The sequence below is a fragment of the Miniopterus schreibersii genome, assembly GCF_964146895.1.
Source record: "Miniopterus schreibersii genome assembly, chromosome: 16".
In the NCBI taxonomy this organism is placed as follows: Eukaryota; Metazoa; Chordata; class Mammalia; order Chiroptera; family Miniopteridae; genus Miniopterus; species Miniopterus schreibersii.
The window spans coordinates 20,924,769-20,944,093 of record NC_138116.1 but is presented as its reverse complement, the minus strand read 5'-3'; the positions used below and the strand labels follow the sequence as shown (position 1 = coordinate 20,944,093).

At 49.1% G+C, this 19,325-nt stretch overlaps 1 protein-coding gene and 1 pseudogene across 3 annotated transcripts; both read right to left on the bottom strand.

Moving 5' to 3' along the window:
• Nucleotides 1–3,266: 3,266 nt before the first annotated feature.
• LOC308569277 (transcription factor CP2-like protein 1) lies at nt 3,267–13,673 on the bottom strand. Of its 2 annotated transcripts, none has more exons than XM_081162975.1 (15): nt 13,531–13,673; nt 12,892–13,043; nt 12,693–12,766; nt 11,517–11,622; nt 11,316–11,422; nt 8,642–8,785; nt 8,274–8,384; nt 7,682–7,779; nt 7,438–7,492; nt 7,069–7,162; nt 6,629–6,719; nt 6,114–6,196; nt 5,460–5,605; nt 5,276–5,327; nt 3,267–4,823 (listed from the first exon to the last, which is right to left on the bottom strand). In XM_081162975.1, the coding sequence occupies exons 1-15, from the start codon at nt 13,611–13,613 to the stop codon at nt 4,786–4,788; spliced, it is 1,434 nt and encodes a 477-aa protein (XP_081019101.1). In that variant the 5' UTR covers nt 13,614–13,673; the 3' UTR covers nt 3,267–4,785. The 2 variants fall into 2 exon arrangements, with proteins under 2 accessions (XP_081019101.1, XP_081019102.1); XM_081162976.1 differs by having other exon boundaries at nt 8,633–8,785; nt 13,531–13,672.
• Nucleotides 13,674–15,394: 1,721 nt separating this feature from the next.
• LOC308568600 (large ribosomal subunit protein eL36 pseudogene) lies at nt 15,395–15,698 on the bottom strand (annotated as a pseudogene). The gene has a single exon. The product of its transcript is annotated as a large ribosomal subunit protein eL36 pseudogene (transcript).
• Nucleotides 15,699–19,325: the final 3,627 nt, after the last annotated feature.

The following is a 19,325-nucleotide window of genomic DNA, read 5'->3' as shown; positions in this document are numbered from 1 at the left end:
TCAAGGTTAGGTTTCTATTCGTGTTTTGCATCCTGGCTAACAGACTCTTTCAGTGGTATTCTTCGAACTTCTGGAATATTTTATAAAAAGATTACCTTCTCTAGCTGCCCACCAGTTCTAGGGCCTTTAACCACCTCAGACTAAAGCAATGTGAATTAGCCAGATTTTGTTTGAGAAGAGGTTTAGGATGTTTGGTTGGTCTTGAGGCAGAGCCCTCTCCTTAACAATGATCTAGGACCAAAACCCTAACGCATCGGAGGGTGAGGGGACACACGGAGTCTCAGCTTCTCCTCACCTTTATTTCTATCAGACATTTTGATTGAAATATACAAAAAACTCTTAGAGACCATGTCAATACTGAATAATAAACCCAGGTAGTAACATTCGGCTGTATTGGCTATATCCAGATGCTCTAACTTACCATCTTGGTTCTCTAGCAAACACAGTGCTTCTCTAAGCTTGCCTTTCCCTTGGGACTTTCTACTGCCAGAAACTACCATTTGAGACAAGTGAGTTTTCTGCATGAAGGGCTTCTGCAGTTCCCCCCTCAGGCAAGTCTTACCTATTTTGTCTATTTTTATTCTTAGGAACATCAGTTGTACATTCCTTAAGCCTTTGATCCTTAGGAAAGTTAATAAAAACTTCTCAACCAGGTCTGATTGAATATTTGCAGCCCGAGAGAGTTACACTCAATTTTCAGCAGAAGGAAATTTGTTGGGCAAGCTCACATGTGGGATGTTAAGAGAAATTCCATAATGCACTTCTTCCATCTCTGCTTTGTGTGTTTTGAGTAAGCCCTTGGTAGAGTTTGATTCCCAGGTGTTGAGTCTCAGTGCTTCCTTAGCCAGGGTGGTTCACTGCCCCTTACGAAAAAACCACGAGCAACCAAAACTGTATCAATTGACCCTGTGTACTTTCTCTGTTTTTCAGTGTCTTGTTTTGAAGAATTGGGGTGGGAAAATGGTAGGGGAGATTCAAAGTAAAGGAGAAAATCAGTTCTGGAATTGGGGTACTTTGCTTCAGGTACAAGCATCTGTCCTGAATATATAGAAACAACTGCTTCACATGTGAGTAGATTTACTTTCCATCTAATGAACTCCAGGCCCTTCTTACTGGCAAGGAGGGCTTCTGCTTTCCACACACCTCACCAGTCATCCAATGGGGATTGGCACCACTGAAAGAACACCCAGTGCTTCCCAGCTGCTTCTGGGCAATGGCGTTCACCAGGGCAAGAGCAGGTAGGCAATGCAAATCCCCACCCTAAGAAGAGGTGGGAGGGGAGAGGTGGCAAGACACATATGCCATACCCAGGGAAATCTTTGAAGTGATGTCTTTTTTTATTAAAGTGGAAGAAGAATGTTGCCCCACTAAGTTTCGCTTGTCATTGTCTCTTTCTACTGTTCCTTACTAGTACAGACCTGTACCACACTGCTGCTCACATATGTATGTGGTTCTTACCTTAGCCTAACCCTCATCAGCACCCGAAGTCATTATCCCTATTTTGTTTTTCTTTTTTTATGGCACTAGTGAATGAGAACCTGAAGTCTTAGAAAACCCTAACTTGAAAAGGAGTCTCTAATTGGCATGGTTTGATTATTTACCCTTTTCCCTGAAGACTTGAATGATTTTCTTTCCTAGTGCTATACAATCGATGTGTAATAAGTGAAACCTTTGCTGCTACTTTCCTGGGTTTACAACAGTTTTCTTCTTCCCATAAGAATAATTTATCTGTGCTTCTCTGATGACTGTTAATTTCTGAAAAGTGCAGGAAGAGGTGAGCCTGAGATTTCTTCTCTTACTCCCCTCCTTACCCTACCCCCAAATTACACACTAACCTCTACAACCTCTGTGGGATGGGGCTCATTAGAAGCTACTTGTGTGTTTTTCTCACCATGCTGCAGCTCTTAGAGCTGGCCCCTGAGGCTCTGTGGCTGCCCATACTGAGGCTTACTTCTTAATTTTGCCTTTCTCCATTCCTGTTTTATGACTCAACCTTCAGATGCCTCCCACTCTGGCCACCTCATTTTTCCTCCCAGGAATCATTTCCAAGTAACCTGCCTTGGGCATTTCCCAACTGCTCTCCTCACCTTTGCCCACCTTCCAGTGACCCTGAGAGCACAGACCTGAGAAATGCGGCCTGTGCAGAGCTCAGAGAACTGTGAGGACTACCCCTGCCCGTCAAACTCTGCTTGGGGACAGAGATGGATGGGTAAATGGTGCTGTGGGAGAAATTTTTATCTTCAAATCAGGCTCTTTCATCCCTGTACCAGCGGCCCCCTTCTGACCCCAGTCTTTGAGGGGGTAAAATACAGAGGATGGTTGACTGGCAGGGTCTGATCCCAAACATTGCTATCTGGCCTAAGCCTTCCCCAGCCTTCTGGCCTACCCTGGAGTGCTTCAGTGTGTGGGAGCTGCTGCTTACTGTTTCTCCACCAGGACTGCCCAAAGCTTAGCCAGTCCCTGGGACCGACAGTTCCCCACGTGGTGACTTGACACCAGGTTCCATTTGCTATCCAAGTGACTATGTTTCCACCCACTATCAGCGCTTGAGATTGGGGGGTGGGGGGGAAGTGGGGTGGGGGGGGGAGGGAGGGTTATTTAAAATAAGTAAAATCCAAGGTGGCAGTAGAGGATTCCTTTTGCTTTAAAATCTTTGGACTAAAAAGAAATGTTTTTTATATATAAATATATAAAGTAAATTGTTATGTAACTATTACTGTTTCCTGTATGTTCTAATTTTGTTTTATGATGTAATTAAAGGAAATAAGCTGTGAAGACTTTTCATTTTGCTGCGGAAATAGCCTGACTTGGAGCTGTGATTCTTTACTTTCTTGAACCCTAGAACTGCCAAGGCTCCTGAAACGGAGTGAAGGGGCTTCTTTTTGGCATCCTTATATTTTTAAATATCATTTAACTAGTGACCTTTATTTAATACCTTTTTAGTAGCCTTTCTGTAATATCCCAAACTCCACTTGTCTCTAAGAAAAACAGAAGGCCTATTATAAATCAGAGTTTCTAAAAATTGTCATCTTAATTTGACAGTAACAATTCAACCTGAGTCCTTTACTTGTGCAGAGCGTTGCCCTTACCTCATCTAGGAAGGAGTGGAGATGGAGCAGTGTAATGGTTAAATACAAGCTCCCAAGTTAGATTGCCTGATTTCTACCCAAATGACCCTCTGTCTCATCTTCATTGTTGAAGTGGGGTTAACAGTACTTTAGAGTTGTGAAGATTAGAAGAGGTAATAATGGTACATTGTAAATGCTCACGTTACCTGTTTTATTCATTTCAGCAAATATTTCAGTGTCTGGTCTGTGCTAGAGGCTCCTAGGTTGAGAGAGACACAAAGGTTAATGAATGGGGGTCCCTGTCCTTTTGGTGGAGATGAGCAGTGGAGCCAAATCTGCAACCTAATTTTAAATCTCAGGTATCTATCCTGCCATGAAACACCCTCGGGGAGCCATGTGGACTCATAGGCCCCACTTGAAATCCACTCATCCTGCATGGGGTAAAGGCCTGGTCTAGATTGGTCATCTGGGTAAGGACAACAGGGTTACAGGGGTACAAGCAGGTGCCTACTCAGTTGTCCATATTGGATCAGCCCTGAATGTTGAAGGAGGCATTTTCTAGGTCTTCAAGGAAAAGCAGACCTCTTCCCCATCCATTCCTTTTTTTTTTTTTTTTTAATCCTCACCTGAAGATATGTTTCTTTATTGATTCCAGAGAGAGAGAGTGACATCTATCCAAGGACAATTCAGCCAGTATTCAGAGCCTTCCCCATTCCCACCATCCCTAGTCAGAAGCCACCTGGTTAAAGACTCACCAAAGATGACCAGTAAATGATAACTGAGGTAAATGATTAATAAGGAATTAAGCAGAGTGCCTTGGCCTGTTTTCCACTCCATGCATATGGGTTTTCCTTTTTCAGTATGTTTGAAATTTTTTATGATAAAATTTTGAGGGAAAGGAATGAAAAAATAAGCAGAATAAGATACAGGGAAGTATCACTCTTTAAAAATGCACTTAATATAAAATTGGTTTTCTACAAGGAGAAATATACACCCAAAAATCAGTTTCAGGTGGGTTACAGACCTAATAGTGAAATGCAAAATTTAACTTTGAAAGGGTTTATTTATATTTATTACCTTAATATAGGGAAAGACCTCTGAAGACCTAAAAATTAAAAGATTAATAAATTCAACTACATTTAAAAAAAAAATAAAACCCCATGGCCTCAATGTTCAAGAATAGCCATGGTATTTCTCAAATCTCTAGAACTGCAGTTTAAATAAGCATGGTGAGTTGATAGTTGAATGGTCTTTTGGAGGCTGTAGTGAATAGTTGCCCAAACTAATTGGAAAGAAAAAATTTAATCCAGCCAGATTTATACATTCCTCTGTTCCAGACTCTATCCTTTGTCCTAGTCTATAGTTTAGGCAGAGGACATTTCTCCAAGAGGACCATACCACCAAGAAAATTGAACAAGCATTAAGTATATATACCTTTTAAAATTAATTTGCAAAAGAAGGCGAGTAAAATTTTAAACATTAATTCACTGGTTGTTCAGCAACACTGGTTGGGGTAAAAGCTCATCCATATTGCCAGGTTTTTTGCCTCACAGGCTTGGTCAGCTTAGCTCATCTTGGGAAACTGTGTCCCAGTTCCACCAACTTGCTGAGCAAAAAGAAATGTGAGCCTGGGGAAGCAACGAGGATTTTCTGGTGAACACGGCCCTGGAGAATCAGGCTGGCATCAGTTTCCTCTTGCAGCAGGGTATCCCTGGGCCTAGGTCAGAACCAGGTAGTAGCCATCTGGATTCTGCACTGAAAGCAGTAAAAAGAGCACCAGTGGGGTGAGGCTGGCCCCCAACCACCACTACAACACATTCCCAAAGCTGAGTGGCTGCAGTGCATCTGCCACACCCGGGTGTTCCGCCCTCACCTCCAGTCCACCTTTTTAGGAAGCCTCCCTGTGTACTGTAGTATCACAGCAGGGACAGAGGGCTGGCATCAAAATCACCAGAACTACCAGCTGACTAGTCAGCAAGCACCTGCCCTCCTGCTGCATATGATTGTTGCAGGTTGGGTAGGGCAGAAGAGGGAGGGGCCTTACCTTCCTTTGTAATAAACTCCCTAACAGAGAAACTGGAATTTTTCCCCCTCATGAGAATGCATTTATTTAGTCACATTTTTCCTGAGCAGTAAATAGCTATCTTTTAGCTATATGAATCTCTGCCCCTTTGGCACCAGCTGACATCTCCCTCTAAAACCCCTACCTTTCTTCACCACAGCCACAAAGTATGATTCGTCCTTAAAATTCTGAACCACCTGCAAAGGAGAAAGGGTCACTAAGACAATAAAGTTCTTGCAGCCAAATGGAATAATCCGAGGTAGGTAGGGAGAGGGAAAGGAGTGATCCAGGCCTTCGTGAAGCCTTGTAGGGAACCACCGCAGCTGTACCTGGTCGCTGAGGAGAATGAGGATGCCCCCAGGGCCCTGGTGGAAGAGGCGGCGGATCTGATTGACTGGGAGGGCCACGAGCTCTGCCAGTTTCCCCATCAGCTCAACAGCACTGAGTTCATCCAGAGAAATCTCCTGGTAAAAGCCTGGGGTGTGGGCAGCACAGGGGCAGGGGGTCAGTGGGGAGGGGGTTCAAGAGGGAGCCCCAGATACCAGGCAGATGAGAGGGCATGGTGACAGCCTCATGGAGCAGTGGGTGTGAGGGGAGAGAGTAAAGGAGGGAAAAGGCTTATAAATCCACCTAGTCTTCACCTGCTGTTCCTCATCTTGAGGGAGGCTGCAGGCTGAGGGGAGCGCCTAGTTGAAAGAGATGGGGCATCTACATATGAATGACTGAACCCCAAGTACAATAACAAGATTATAATGTTCTAATCCCACATACTAGTAGAATGATCCATCAGTCAGGTGGGGTTAGGGAGAGAACGTGGAGGAGACTTCCTGGAAGAAGAGGACTAATCTGGTCGTGGAAGCAGGGGAGTGCTAACGAGGACATCCTGGGCCCCAGGAACGGCAGAGCATCAGCCTCTCCCCAGATCAGAAGAGGTTATGCAGCCGCACCTGAAGTTCTTGTGGGGAGAGAGGCCCGAACCTCACCTGATTCAGGGGTCTTAGGAACCTCGTTCTCTTGCCTAGAGGCCTCCTGAGCCACATATAAAGTCAGCCGGTGACGGATGGGTCTGCGCCAGGAAAACAGTCTATGTATCAGCCCTTCACACCTGAACTAACAGCCCCCATCCCAGGGAGAGAGCCTGTCTCCTCCCAGGTCTCCAGGGAGAGACATCACCAAGCATTTCTTAAGCATTTAATGAATGCTGGATTCTGGGGGAGAGAAGATGAGAAAAATCTAACTCTTCCCCCAAAATTGAGTGTTGCCAATGGAATGACCACAAAAAGACCCTAGCTTTTTAGTCCAGCCCTGCCAGCTGCCTCTGTGACCCTCAGGCAGGCCAGTGTCCTTTTAGGGTCAAAGTTTCTTCCTCTGTAAAGTGGGAAAAGTGGCCTTTAAAGTGCCTCTCAACTTGAACATCTATGAAACACGACTGCTAGCTGAACAGGTAGGTGGCACTACAGTGGGAAGGAGACACCGGTTGGCAGTGCCCAGCACCTACCTGGCTTTAAGAGTATTGAAAAGGCGGATCCCGTCGGCAGCCCCGCAGATCTGGATAAGGTCTTGCCGGGTGAGCTTCAGCAGATCAGTGCCTGCAGAGGCAGACAGGGCCAGATTGGGGGAAGAGGCCTGGGATCAAGGATGGCAAGGGACACAGTCCAACATTAGTCTACAGGTAGCCCTAGGATATCCAGAGAGTCAGACTTGGATTCAAATCCCAGCTCTGCCACTTGCTAGCTGTGAATCCTTAGGCAAATTATTTAACCTCTCTGAGCCTTTGAGAGGGGTAGTGTATAAATTACATAGGATAATAGCACAACTCTTAGTCCTAAATAAAAGTTAGTTGAAGGGAACACAAAAGTCAGGACAGAGGCAGGCTTCCTGCTGAGTGTCCCACCCTCATTCCCCTACAGAGGGGTCCCTGCAGGATCCCAGCCTCACCAGTGAAATTGGCTAGTATCCTGCAGTAGCTGGAGAACCGGTGCCGATGCAGCCACTGCTGCGTCTCTAGGATGGAGGCTCCAGGGTTCAGATCCTGAGGCATAAAAGAGGGAGGTCCAGGTGACTCCATGGACCCATGGACTCTGAAAAGGGGGGGAGGAGAAACAGCCCCTGCCCTTGGGGACCCCAAGTCTGAGAGGGAGGCTCATTCAGCTGTGGGAAGTGCCCCGTGGATCAGGAAGTTTTGTGACCTGTGGCCATACCACATCTGTCCACCAGGGGGCAGGGCCACCTTATTCTGGAGCCTGAGATGAAGGCGGCTGAGAAGGCTTTGGGATAGTGGATGGGGGTTGGAAAGGAAAGACTCACTTCAGCTGGGTTGCCCCCCAAGGTGTCTAAGATGAATGGTGGTGAGCAGCAGAGCCTGTGGGGGAGCAGAGAGTCTAGGACTCTGCGGAGCAGGCAGCCAGTCTCCTGCCCCACCCACCCTTCCCAGGCCTCCCCTGCCTCAAGGCACCTCTCAACCCCACCCCTCCCCCCACGCCTGGGCTGAGGGGCTTTACTCTGCACTCTCACCCCAAAGGGCTGCTAGGAGGTGCTCATCCCCACTCACCTCTCTGGGGACAGGAGCTTGCAGGAGTGGGGGGAGGTCAGAGCCAGAGGGCTGAGAGGCGGGTAAGGCTCTGCGCTGGGCTCTGGCCACGGTGAACACTGCGGGCAAACAGCAGCATCGGTATGGACAGTCCATGGGCAGTGGTGGCTGTCCCTCACATCCATCTGTCTATTAAGAGCTGACAAAGGACCTGCCTTGGGCCAGAGTTGGTCCCTGCCCTACAGTCCCTGACAAGCAGATTAAGTTTTGACACAAAGAAAAAGAGCACACTAGCCTGCAGGTTCTGCTGGGGGAGTTGGGGCCGGCTTCCTGGAGGAGCTAACCAGAAACAGCAGCAGGAAAGGAGGTGCTCCAGGCAGAGGGAGCAGAAGCGGGGTGGCAGCGATAGCAGGCACAGGAGAGGGAGCCTGGAAGGTGTCAGCTCCTGGAGTCTTGAACAACAGATGGTGCAATTTGTCTTTGCAGGTGGAATCACTAGGGGGCTGTGATCATCCTGGAGCAGCCGCAGCCCTTGAGGCCCAGTTTCCCTAGGTGTACAATGAGGATCTTTTCTCCAAACCTCCTTTCCCATCCCTGCCACCCCAACACACACCTCCACAAAGACCGTGCTCTCGCAGGCAGTCTGATACTTGTCTCGCTCATGCAGGGGCTGTTTCTCAATCTTCTCCCGGTCAGTCTTCAGTTTCCGGTCAGCTCCTTTGGGCTACAAGAGGGAGACATGGAAATATCAGAGGCCTCCTCTTTATGTGCACACCTTTCATTACAGAAGGAGCTCTAAGAAAGAGCCCATTCCTCTGTGCACAGAGAAGGAAAGAGTTCCAGAGACGGGACGGGACTGCAGACTGAGGTGCACTGCGAAGCAGGGCCGGAATCCACACAGCCAGCGCAGCAGGGCCACAAGCCCTGAGAGGGGGTGGGAGGGGGTGGGAGGGGGACCTGGGCTGCCTGTACCTTGAATACCTTGATGAGGCAGCCAGCTGAATGCAGGTGTTCGGGTGGAAGCTCCTTGTCACTGGGCTTGAACGTGTCAATCTGGAGGCGGAAGGGAACGCCTTTCTCTCCGCCTTTTTTCCGAGGAGTGAACTCGGTGCTGATGCAGTGAACCTGAGATGGAGCAGCAGCAAAGAGGAGGCAGTGTGACTCCAGAACCTGCGTTCTAGGGGGATTCCACTAAAACCTGTTGCCTGCTTGTCACTGTCAGCAACGCCTGTTCTTAAGGTGTAACTGGATCAGGTTCTTTCCCTTGTTCAGAATCCTTCAGTGGCTCCCCAAGTGGTTATGGGATGAGAAGCGAAGTTCCTGACCCTGGCTTTCGAGCATCTTAAATCATCAAGTCAAGCCTTAGTGCTGAGCTGCACGCTAACGCCTCCTGAACCTGCAGCCGAGGCCGCAGCACACCCGCAGAGTCCTCCCTGGAGTCCAGGTGGAGACCTGGAAAGCTCTCGCTGCTCCCGTCTGAGCCAAGACATCCCATTCCAGGGTGGGGTGCCAGGTAAAATAGAGGATGCCCAGTTAAATTTGCATTTCAGGTAAACAACAAATAATATTTTAGTATAGGTATGTGCCAGTGTTGCATAAGATATACTTATTCTAAAAAAAGTCTTTATCTAAAATTCAAATTTAGCCCTGGCTGGGTGGCTTAGTCAGTTGGAGCATTGTCCCATACACCCAAAGGCTGGGGGTTCGATTCCCAGTCAGGGCACATTACTAGGTTTCGGGTTCCATCCCCGTTCTGGGCATGTACAGGAGACAACCCATGTTTCTCTTTCACATCCCTCTCTCACGCTTGCTCCCTTTCTGTCTAAAATCAATATATCCTCGGGTGAAGATTAAAAAAAAATTTTAATTCAAATTTAACTGAGTGTCCTTGTTTTGTTTTTGTTTTTGCTAAATCTAGCCGTTTACTCCAGGAAGTGCCCCTGACCTGCACCCCTCGCATGGCCTGCAGCCTTTGCTTTCCTATTGGAACCAGGATTCCAAGGGCGACTGGGGTCTTGCCCGCTGTTCACACCCACTGCCCACTATAGCCCTCCCACAGTCCTGTGAAGAACAGTTTTAGGGTCTAACTTTGCAGGTGGGGAAACTAAGGTTCCCAGAGATTACGTGACCTGGGCAAGGCGCTTGCTAGGGAGTGATGGAACTGAAACTGAGCCACATCTGCCTGACTCCTAGTCCAGGTGCTTAGACCATGGTGGGCGCTCCAAAAAGGGACTTACCGGTGACTTTTGGTTATATTGTTTGATTATAAAGGGAAATCTATTCAACATACAAAATGTGGGGAACAATGAAAAAATACAGAATACAGGCATCTTCCATTACTGCACCTCTCAGAGATACACTGTTGACATTCAAGTATTGTCTCTTCCTATTTTTTCTCTGGGCAAGAAAAAGGGGGGTAGGGGGGGAACCTTGTATATACACACACATTTTCTTACAAAATAGAAATTAAACTTAAAATACAAGTTTGTATTCTGCCTATTCTTTACTTAAAGGAAAGCAGTTTTTCTTGTCATGAAGTATTTCTGAGATCTCACTTCGATGGGTACACAATTTCCATTGCAAGCCTGTACTGAAACTTATTTAAAGTCAATCCCCTTCCCATGGGCATTTTTATTATTTACAGTCTTTTATAGGATAAATTTCTTGAAGTGGAACTACTGGGTAAAAAGTATGGACATTAAATTTAATAAATTTTGCTCAAGTGTTACCATCTCTACAGAATAAATGCACCAGTCTGCATTTTCAGGTATGAGAGTGTCTGTTCCCCAACTTTACCAATAATAGTTTTTTTGAGTCTTTGACATTATATATATATATATATATGAAACATTTTTTAAATTTTATTTTTCAATTACAGTTAACATTCAATACTATTTTATATTGGTTTGGGGTGTACAGTATAGTGGTTAATTATATAATTTACAATAATTTAAGTACCCACCTGGCACCAACTATAACATAGTTGTTATAATATTATTGATTATATTCCCTATGCTGTACTTTACTTCCCCATGATATATATAAAATTTTAATTAGCATTTTATGAGGTTGGCTTGTCTACATTTAGTATCCCTATAAAAATTGTCTACTTATAGCCTGGCCAGCGTGGCTCAGTGGTTGAGCATTGACCCAAGAACCAGGTCAGGGCTCAATTCCCAGTCAGGGCATATGCCCGGGTTGTGGGCTCGATCCCCAGTAGGGGGGTGCAGGAGGCAGCCAATCAATGACTCCCTCTCATCATTGATGTTTCTATCTCTCTTTCCCTCTCCCTTCCTCTCTCTGAACTCAATCAATCGATTGTCTACTTACATCCTCTGCCTGTTCATCTATTTTTTCTTATTGATAAATGAGAACTTTTTATACATTAAGGACATAACACATCAGCAAATATTTTTCCCATTTGGCGTCTCCTTTTAACTTTGCCTGGGTATTGCAGACCATGACTTTCCATGAAGCTAACTCCTGTGTTGTAGTTTCTTCCATTGCTTTAATGTTTAACAAGTCTTGCCCTCTGGTGAGATTCCATAAACCTTTATCCATATTTTTTCCTCAAGATGTTTTCTGGAAGTGATTTCCTTTTACTGTCCTCTTACCCCCAACTAAACTTACCTTCCTTTCCCAGTTTCAGACTCACCTGGAGGAAGAGGGAGGTCCTCTTGGTCGGGTCCCAATGAAACTCCACTGTGTTAAGCTGTGAGGGGAGCACCTGGGGTTCTATCACCCCCACAGACAATGGCACATCTGCAAGCAGGGAGCAAGGCTCAGCCCTCCCCATCCATAAGGGCTTTCAAGACAGACAGTGGCCCTAAAGGGTCCCTGGTCCCTCCCCATTCACCGATGTCCAGGATGCGGTCCCCAGGCCGGCTCCATCTCCACCCATCCAGCTGCTGCTGCTCCGTGTACTGCAGGCGCCGGTCATGAAACACCACACGCACCACACTCTGCGGGCACAGGAGGGTGCGGCGAATACCTCAGAGGGTTCCTGGGCATTTGGGAGCCAGTTCCCACATCTGGAGTAGGCCAACCATCCCACCCTCTCCCCCACCTTCCCAGGGAGCATAGGACTTAGAATCACTAGGCCTGTGTCCAGATGCCCACCTGCCACTCACATGCTGTGCAACTGAGGAAGGACCTTAGAGACCTGAGCCTGTTCCCTCATCTGTAAAATAGGGGAGTTAATTCCTTCTCCCTCTTAGTCACTCTACCAGTCTCTCTTTTTTAAAAAAATTATAAGCAAAAGTTTATTTAGAAAGTCACAGAGGTAGAAAGAAGCGAGCCAGCTGGGTCGTGTGGGCTCAGGAAACCAGTTACAGAGGCAAAAGAAGGGCCCTTGGAGCTCAGGAGAAAGAAAGGTGGAGGTAAGGAGCCTGAGGGAAGAGGAGGGGAAGGGAAAGGCGCAGGCATGCTTTAAAAAGGGAGGTGCTAGCAGTCTCTCTGCAGCACTTATCACTTTGCAGTTTGTAAATCAACTTGTAATTGCATATAATTTATGTAATTACATGTTTGTCTCAGTAGAATGCAAGCCCCCTGAGGAAAAGAACTACATCTGTCTCTTACTGCTGAATCCCTAGCTCAGAGAACACTTTCTGGCAATTAATGGGAAATAAATGAATACCTTTTTTTAAATCTTCACCCAAGGATATGTTCCCTTCTTTTTTTAAAATTTTTTTTTTTATTTTAGAGAGAGAGTAATGGTGGGGGTGGGGAGAAACATCAATGAGAGAGAAACATTGATGGGTGGCCTCCCTTACACGCCCGGGGACAGGGGTGGAACCCACAGCCTAGATATGTGCCCTGACCGGGAATTGAACCTGCAACATTCCCTGAGAAATACTTAACCTCTCTGTGCCTGTTGCCTCCACAATTCCTGCCCACCACTGTGAAGGTCAAATTAAAAGGTGGACCAGAGAGGGTTCTACGTGACAATGACATCACAGTGATGACATTGGCTTCCTGCCAAGAGGGACAGTCATACCCAGCCTCTGCCAGACCTGGGAGGGGATGCACCCACCTTCAGGAGCCGGGGCCACTGGGTGGCATCACCCAGCTTGGAGTTGCAGAGCATCTGTACCTCATAGGACTGGCCTGGGAGAGATTAAGGGGATGTGTGAGCCCCATTCTGAGATGGTGCCTGCCTCCCCTGCCCACCCTGGCACAGCCTCCAGGGCTTGCTGCCCCACTAACCCCTTTCCTTCCCAGGCCCGTCGTACCCTGGTTCAGGTAGGTGAGGGCCTCCTCCTGCTGCTTCACGGCTGGTGAGGTGGCTGCGCAGAGCACGTACTGGAATGCGGGGCAGGGAGGCTCCATGCTGGGGATGTTGGGCAGCTCCTCCTGCTTCAGGTAGGGCAAAGGCAGGGACTCCCTGCCAGGAAGAGGAGGGCACTGCCAGCTTTGCGCCCTGTCCACTCCATCCCCTATGGGGCTTTGACTCTCCCTGCCAGGCCCTATCTCCAGGGAGCCTCCAGTTTCCTGTAGCAGGAACCCCAACAGCAGCCAAGGCCAGAGAGGCCCCCACTTAACTCCTCTGGCCCCTGGGAGGCCTCCATTAAAATGCAAATCCTAGATACTACCAAACATCTACAAACATCTGGCATCAGTTACTTGTTTGCAACCTCAGAGCTTGCCTGATACCAAGTCAATGCCCAACCAAAGTGTCCTGAATAGGCGGTGGTCAGGGTGTTTTGAGAGGTCCCGAGACCTACTACACTACAGACCACATCCTCACCCTCAAAGGAAGCCAAGAGCGGGAAGCCAGTCCCCCTCCACTGGAAACTGGTGGCCCTCCCATGTCCACCACAGCACAGACCAAGGTCTTCCTTGGGGGCCGGGGAAGAAGATCTGGCTCTTACCTGAGCAAGCTGCTTGGAGGCCCGGGGTACAGTTCCCCGGGACCGGGCCACAGGTGCTCCAGCTGGTTGTGCCAAAATAGCATCTTGGAAAGGAAGCAGGGCCAGGTGTGTGACAGAAAGCTCAGCACTGGGTTGGGCTGGACCAACTGGGCGTCCACCTAGGGCCTCAGCCTCTATATACAGAAGCAAACCCACTAAAGGGTGGGGTGAGGCCCGGGGCCTCTGATTGGCTGAGCACCCAGGGCTCTAAGACATTCTGGACCTATTAGGCGCCCCAGCTGGGGGAAATCAAGAAATGGCGTCCCCAGGGCTCCCTACCAATCATTAACTTGAAGGGGAGATGTGACACAGCAAAACAAAGTCACGGGGATGGACGGACACCCACTCCCCACCATTCCCCAAGAGGCCCGGGGACAATGAGGGGCACCCTTAGACTTCAAGACTGGCCACAGATCCATGAGCCATGTGACATCCTGGAGACCCTCAGGCTCAGACCCCTCACGTGACCCCACGGGAGGAACCTGACTCCTCCCCGGAGCAGGACAAGCAGACCTGCAGCATCACACGCACCTACAAAGGGTCTTTGCTCCCCGCTGGCCTCCCACCCTCCTCTCCCTGGACCCCAACATGCAGTGCAGCGATGGCAGGACACCTGTCTTTTTGCTGCGGCTGCCTGGCTAGGGGACTGGAGTTTACAGAACATAGTCTAGCTTGCTGTGGAAACAACTCAGGGGGCGGTGCTGGGAGGGAGAACCTGCCTGTGGGGAGGAGGGGGACGTGCCTGGGGGTGACCCCTCCCAGGGCAGTAGAAGGAGAGGAATTCGAATCCAGTAGGTTTTTTTTGCCCCTCCCCTGCCCTGGGGTATGGGGTGGACGGTGTTTATGGACAAATACGGTCTGCCTGGGGGAGGGCTTTCTTCCCCTTGCTCAGCCCCTGTTGTCACTGTACACAGATAACCCCAGCCCCCTCCTCCCCCCCCCCCCCACCCCTCAACTACTGTTTAGTATAAACAAACCAGGGCCTTGCAGAGAGCAGGGAGACAGGGCTCTAAACACATAGCCTGAGCTCACGTGACCCTAGCTTTCCAGGCTTTGTGACTCCGAGGGGCCTGCCTTGGGGAGAGGGAAGACCAAAGTGCCCCTCCCATAGCCGGCAGGGTGCCTCCAGGTACCTGGCCCTTGGTGCTGTACCTGCTTTCTCCTGCCATAAAGCCAGACAGAGTGGAAGCAGGGAGAAGGGAATGGGAGCATGCCTGCCAGGGGGGCCAAAGAAACCCAAGTACCCAAGATCCCAAGATGAGGTCCCAAAGACTTGGAGAGCCCACGCATTGCCCAAAGGTGGAATCAAGGCAAGGAGGCCCCATGGAGCCCTCCAAGATTGCACAGAGCAAAATCCCAGGAAGGGGAGCAGAGTGGGAGGGGTCCTGGCCACCTAGGCCCAGGTCTGGGAGGAGCAGGGTGTAGGGCAGAGGAAGTGAGCCTGCAGATGGAGGTAGAAAAGGTGGAGGCTGGTGTGGGCCCCCTTTGAGGACATCCCCAAGAGTAGGTCTTGGGAGTGGGACTCCAACTCCAGCACCCAATCCCCTGCCTCTCACCCACCCTCCACCTCCAAAGCTGCTTGTATCCCCCACTTCCCCCCAGTCCATGTCTCCTCTACTGGCTGCTGTTGCTTCCTTCCACCCCTCTGCACTCTGCCCCCACCCAGATATTGCTGGGCCTGTTCCTGGTTTTCCATGGGCGCTCTCCAAGGAGAGCAGCTGGGCTCCAGGCAGTGGAACCTGGTCACTCTTTTGTTTGTTTGTTTGTTTGTTTGTTTGTTTGTTTGTTTCTGAACAGGTTTTGTTACACTTGGGATGAGGCTCACTCAGTCCTTCTTGGCTGCTGCCTTCCTCATGGCTACAAGGACATTACTTAGCCCCTCTCTTCTTGGTGCGAATGTGTGCCCCCACCCTTTTCTTGATGAATTTTGGGGTCCTCTTGTCCTTGAGCAGCTCCATGGCACGCCACTCATAGGGGCAAAGCCACACACCTCTGGATCGCGTCCCGCACAAACTTGGTGTGCTTGGTGACGTGCCCAAGGCAGCAGCAGCTGTGCCTCAGCTCTCTCATGTTTTTGGTCACCTTGTGGCCTTTGTTGAGGCCACGACCATGGGGTAGCGCAGAGCCATGGCTGCCGTGGGGGAAGGCCCACCCCACTCTTTTGCTGTGCACCCTGGGCCGACAGATCAGGGTTTGAACAGCCCATCCTCAAGCCCAGAGAGGCCTTAGGAAACTTCTGACCCAGACACCCCACTCTCAGAGGAGTCTCAGGCCCTGGGGGTGTGAGGCCCCCACAAGGCAGAGACGTGGCCCAGACTCCCCCTCTTTACCTTTCTGAATGGGAGCCAGGCCTCCCTCCCACCCAGTGTGGCAGTGAGGATTAATGGAAATTCTGTGGCGCTGCACTTTTTCCACGGTTTAATTCCCAAGAGCTTCCCTGGGGGTGGTGGGGGACACCAGCAAGGACCACCCCAGTGTCCCCAGTTGTGGAGAGTAAAGACAAGACTGTCCCCAAAACTTCCACACACACACAATTTCAGGGACAAATTTTTGGTTGCAATTTTTTAAAATGGATTTTTCCCCACCTAAAATGCTCTTATCATTTTCTAGGCCATGGCATAACCTGGTCCTAATAATATACTTTTGGATTTCTTAAGCCAAGGAAGTAACTTTTTATCTGTAAAAATTGCTGAGAAATAACAATTCAGTGTCCTTTTTCTCCTCTAATCAAAACTTTTTGTTTGGCTTTGCTTTCTATCCCCAGGCAACATTTGAACCTGGAGAGTTAAAGAGTGAGGTCTGTCCCTCCCTCAAAGAAAGAGGGCTGAGAGGAGAAGCATCATTCATTCATTCATTCATTCATTCAACAAAATGTTACTGAGTGCCTACTATGTACCAGCCTCTCTCTCCCTCCCTCTCTCTCTCCCTTACCCCCCTCCCTTTCTCCTGCCCTCCCTCCTTGCAGCATAGGGTGGGTGGAATCCTGCCTATCCAAGGCTCAGGGGGCACCTTCTTCTCACCCTACGTTGGTAGTCAAAAGGCCTAGGTCCTGAGTTCCAGGCAAAATGATTTTAAAATGGAAGAAATGAGAGCACCATTTTTTAGACACTGTGCACAGGCACACATGTGCACGCACACACAGAAGAAGCTGACAATACCATATGGCCTGTGTGTCTGTGCACACAAATGTCCCTACCCCCAAAAGACGGTCCCTCGTCCCAGCAAAATGCCCCTGAGGATTTGGGGTGCACAGCTCCAAAGGGCACTGCACTAAGCAGCGTCCCTAGAGTTGGACGACGCATGGGCTTGGCTCTAAGCCCCCAATCCTTTATTCCTGGGAGTCCCTCTCAACACTCCCCACCGCCCGGTAAGTCTCACCTTCGAAAGGCACCCTCTGTTCATGAGTCAAACTTACTGCCTGCTTCTTAAACCTTCCTGCGGCCCAGCCAGTTGGCGCTTATAGTCTCCATGTCCTGTCTCTGCCCTTCACCAAGTTCTTTCAGAGCAGTCACCTGATGTGCAGTGTATCCTTTGTGTACTTTGCCTCATTTTTTCCTCCCGTCAGAGTGGAAGTCCCTTGAAGGTAGGAACTAAGAGAGGCTTGCTAGTGTTGAGGTCAAGGGTATGTTTTTGTCAAGATAGACTGAGTTCAAGTGCAGCTGTGTGGCTTTGGGCAAGTAACTTAACCTTTCTGAGCCTCATGCTGCAACTATAAAAACAGAATGATGAGAACCTTTACCTCATAGGGCTAGAGTGACACTGAGTGAGATAATAGTTGAGCCCTCAGTAAATGTGGGTGTCCTTTTTTCTATGTATCCCTAGTCCCTAGTACATTGTAGGTTTATTTATTTAGCACTTATAGGTTTATTTCCATAACACTTATAAGTAAGTATTGGGGGGTCTGTTTATCAAATAAACAGATCTTCAGTGCTTTTCAAACAATCTACCTTCTGAGGAGGATGCTATTTTTTCCATAATACAATAGGGAAACTGAGGCTCAGAGAGGTTAAGTAGCTATCTCAAGGTCACACAGCTAAGAGGAGAAAGAGCCAGAGTTTGAACCCAGGCCATCTGAGTCACAGTCCCTGTTCTTAAATACTGTCCTATGCCTCACTCTACCTGATAAATTTAGTATAGAATTTTAAAATGAGTCTCCAGGCAACATTCCAACCTGGAGAGCTGAAGAAAGAGGTCTACTTCTCCCCCAAAGAAAGAAGGGCGGATGGGGGAAGGATTTCTCATTCATTCAACAACTCCCAAAGAAGTATCAGACCCAGGAACTGGATTCTGATGATCACAGTGACCTTGGGCCTTTTTGAGCTTCCACCTTTCCAGCTGCAAAATGGGAAGAAAATTGCTTTCTGTCCCACTCCTGGGCTGTGAGCCCTGATGGTGGGTTGCATGAATGATAGTGGCTGGGCTGCTGCAGGTTTGATAGATGGGGGGAGGGGAGGCTAAGGATGGAGAGGCAGGGGCAGGAAACAGGATTTGTGGTTTCATCACCTGCAGCTATGAGAGGGGTCCTGCTTGACTTGGGAATCCCCTTGGGATGAGCAGCATGTGGAAGCTTCAGGAAGGAGGAAAAGCCTTGTAGGCAAGGGCAGCAGCTGGCCCTGAGGATTTAGCGGTGTACAACCCCAGTGGAGAAAGCCCAGTCCCATTGTGCATTATAACCACCCTATGAGGCAAGAGGCTCCCCGATTAGAGTAGAAAACAGAGGAACACACCTTGTCCAAGGTTATCAGCTAGCAAGAAGTGGGCTGGAACCTGAGTCACCTCACTGCCCTGCATGCCTGCTGTCCACCCAGGCTGAGACACAGGACTCCTTCCTGTCCGCCCCACAGTGAAGCCTTTGTCTAGAGGACCCTAAGGGCCCAGCACTCGGGCTGTTTCCATTTGCTGCCCTTGGGAACCAGAGGGCTCTCCCTAAGGCACAGGGATGACTGTATCCCTCCTTGGAGAACCCCCATCGTTCTCAGCACTGTCCTCAAGCTGGGTTGTGGAAACCCCTGGTAACCATGGCCCCTCTTCCAGGGCATCAGTGCACACAATGATTAGTGCTTAAAATAGCTTTTTGGTAGGAAAACCACCATGGATATTCTTGGAGTCAAATGCAAGACTTGCACAGACATTTAATGTAGAGTGATGTCTTTAAAACCCTCTCAGGTTCTGAGTGAACCACTTTGCCTCTCTCCCCCATCCCCACCCTCTCCTCCATGGCACGGATGAATTGCTCAGCTGGGCTCCAGTGAGTGAGTCTGAGAAGCCACTTGTACAGGAAAACTCAGCTTCCTGGCCCAACATTCAAGTCCACTTGTCCACTTTTTCTGCCTTTCCCTCTCACCACTCCTCCTCTCTCTTGTTTGCCTGCAGCTTCTAGAACAAGCTGTTCTGTTTCACACCTCTGTGCCTTTGCCCAGGCTGTTCCCTCTGCCTAGAATACTCTGGCCCTTCTACCTCTCAGTGCACTCAATGGCCTCTGTCAACTCAGCTGGAAGCAAACCTGTCCCCACGGCTCCCTACCACCAAGTCTGCTCATTGCGTTCTCTGGGTCAGGATTCACAGCAAGGTCTCTAGTGCAGGGATCAGACTCCCCAATGTTCGTTACCGCTCCAGGCACTTAGAAGGACATCATGGTTTAGAAGTCTCAAATGTAGACCCTCCTCAAAGGCTGGGCTACAAGGCGCCTCCTTGCAGGACACCCCGTGTTGCATTCTGTGCAGCCTGCAGGGGGCGGTGTGGTCCCATGCCAGCCC

Coding starts and splice junctions, on each gene's coding strand:
- LOC308569277 (XM_081162976.1), bottom strand. CDS start 13,613: ATGCTATTTTGGCACAACCAGCTGGAGCACCTGTGGCCCGGTCCCGGG. Junction 7,493..7,681: donor AAGCTCCTGTCCCCAGAGAG/GTGAGTGGGGAT, acceptor GCTCCCCCACAG/GCTCTGCTGCTCACCACCAT. Junction 6,197..6,628: donor TTCAATACTCTTAAAGCCAG/GTAGGTGCTGGG, acceptor TTCCTGGCGCAG/ACCCATCCGTCACCGGCTGA.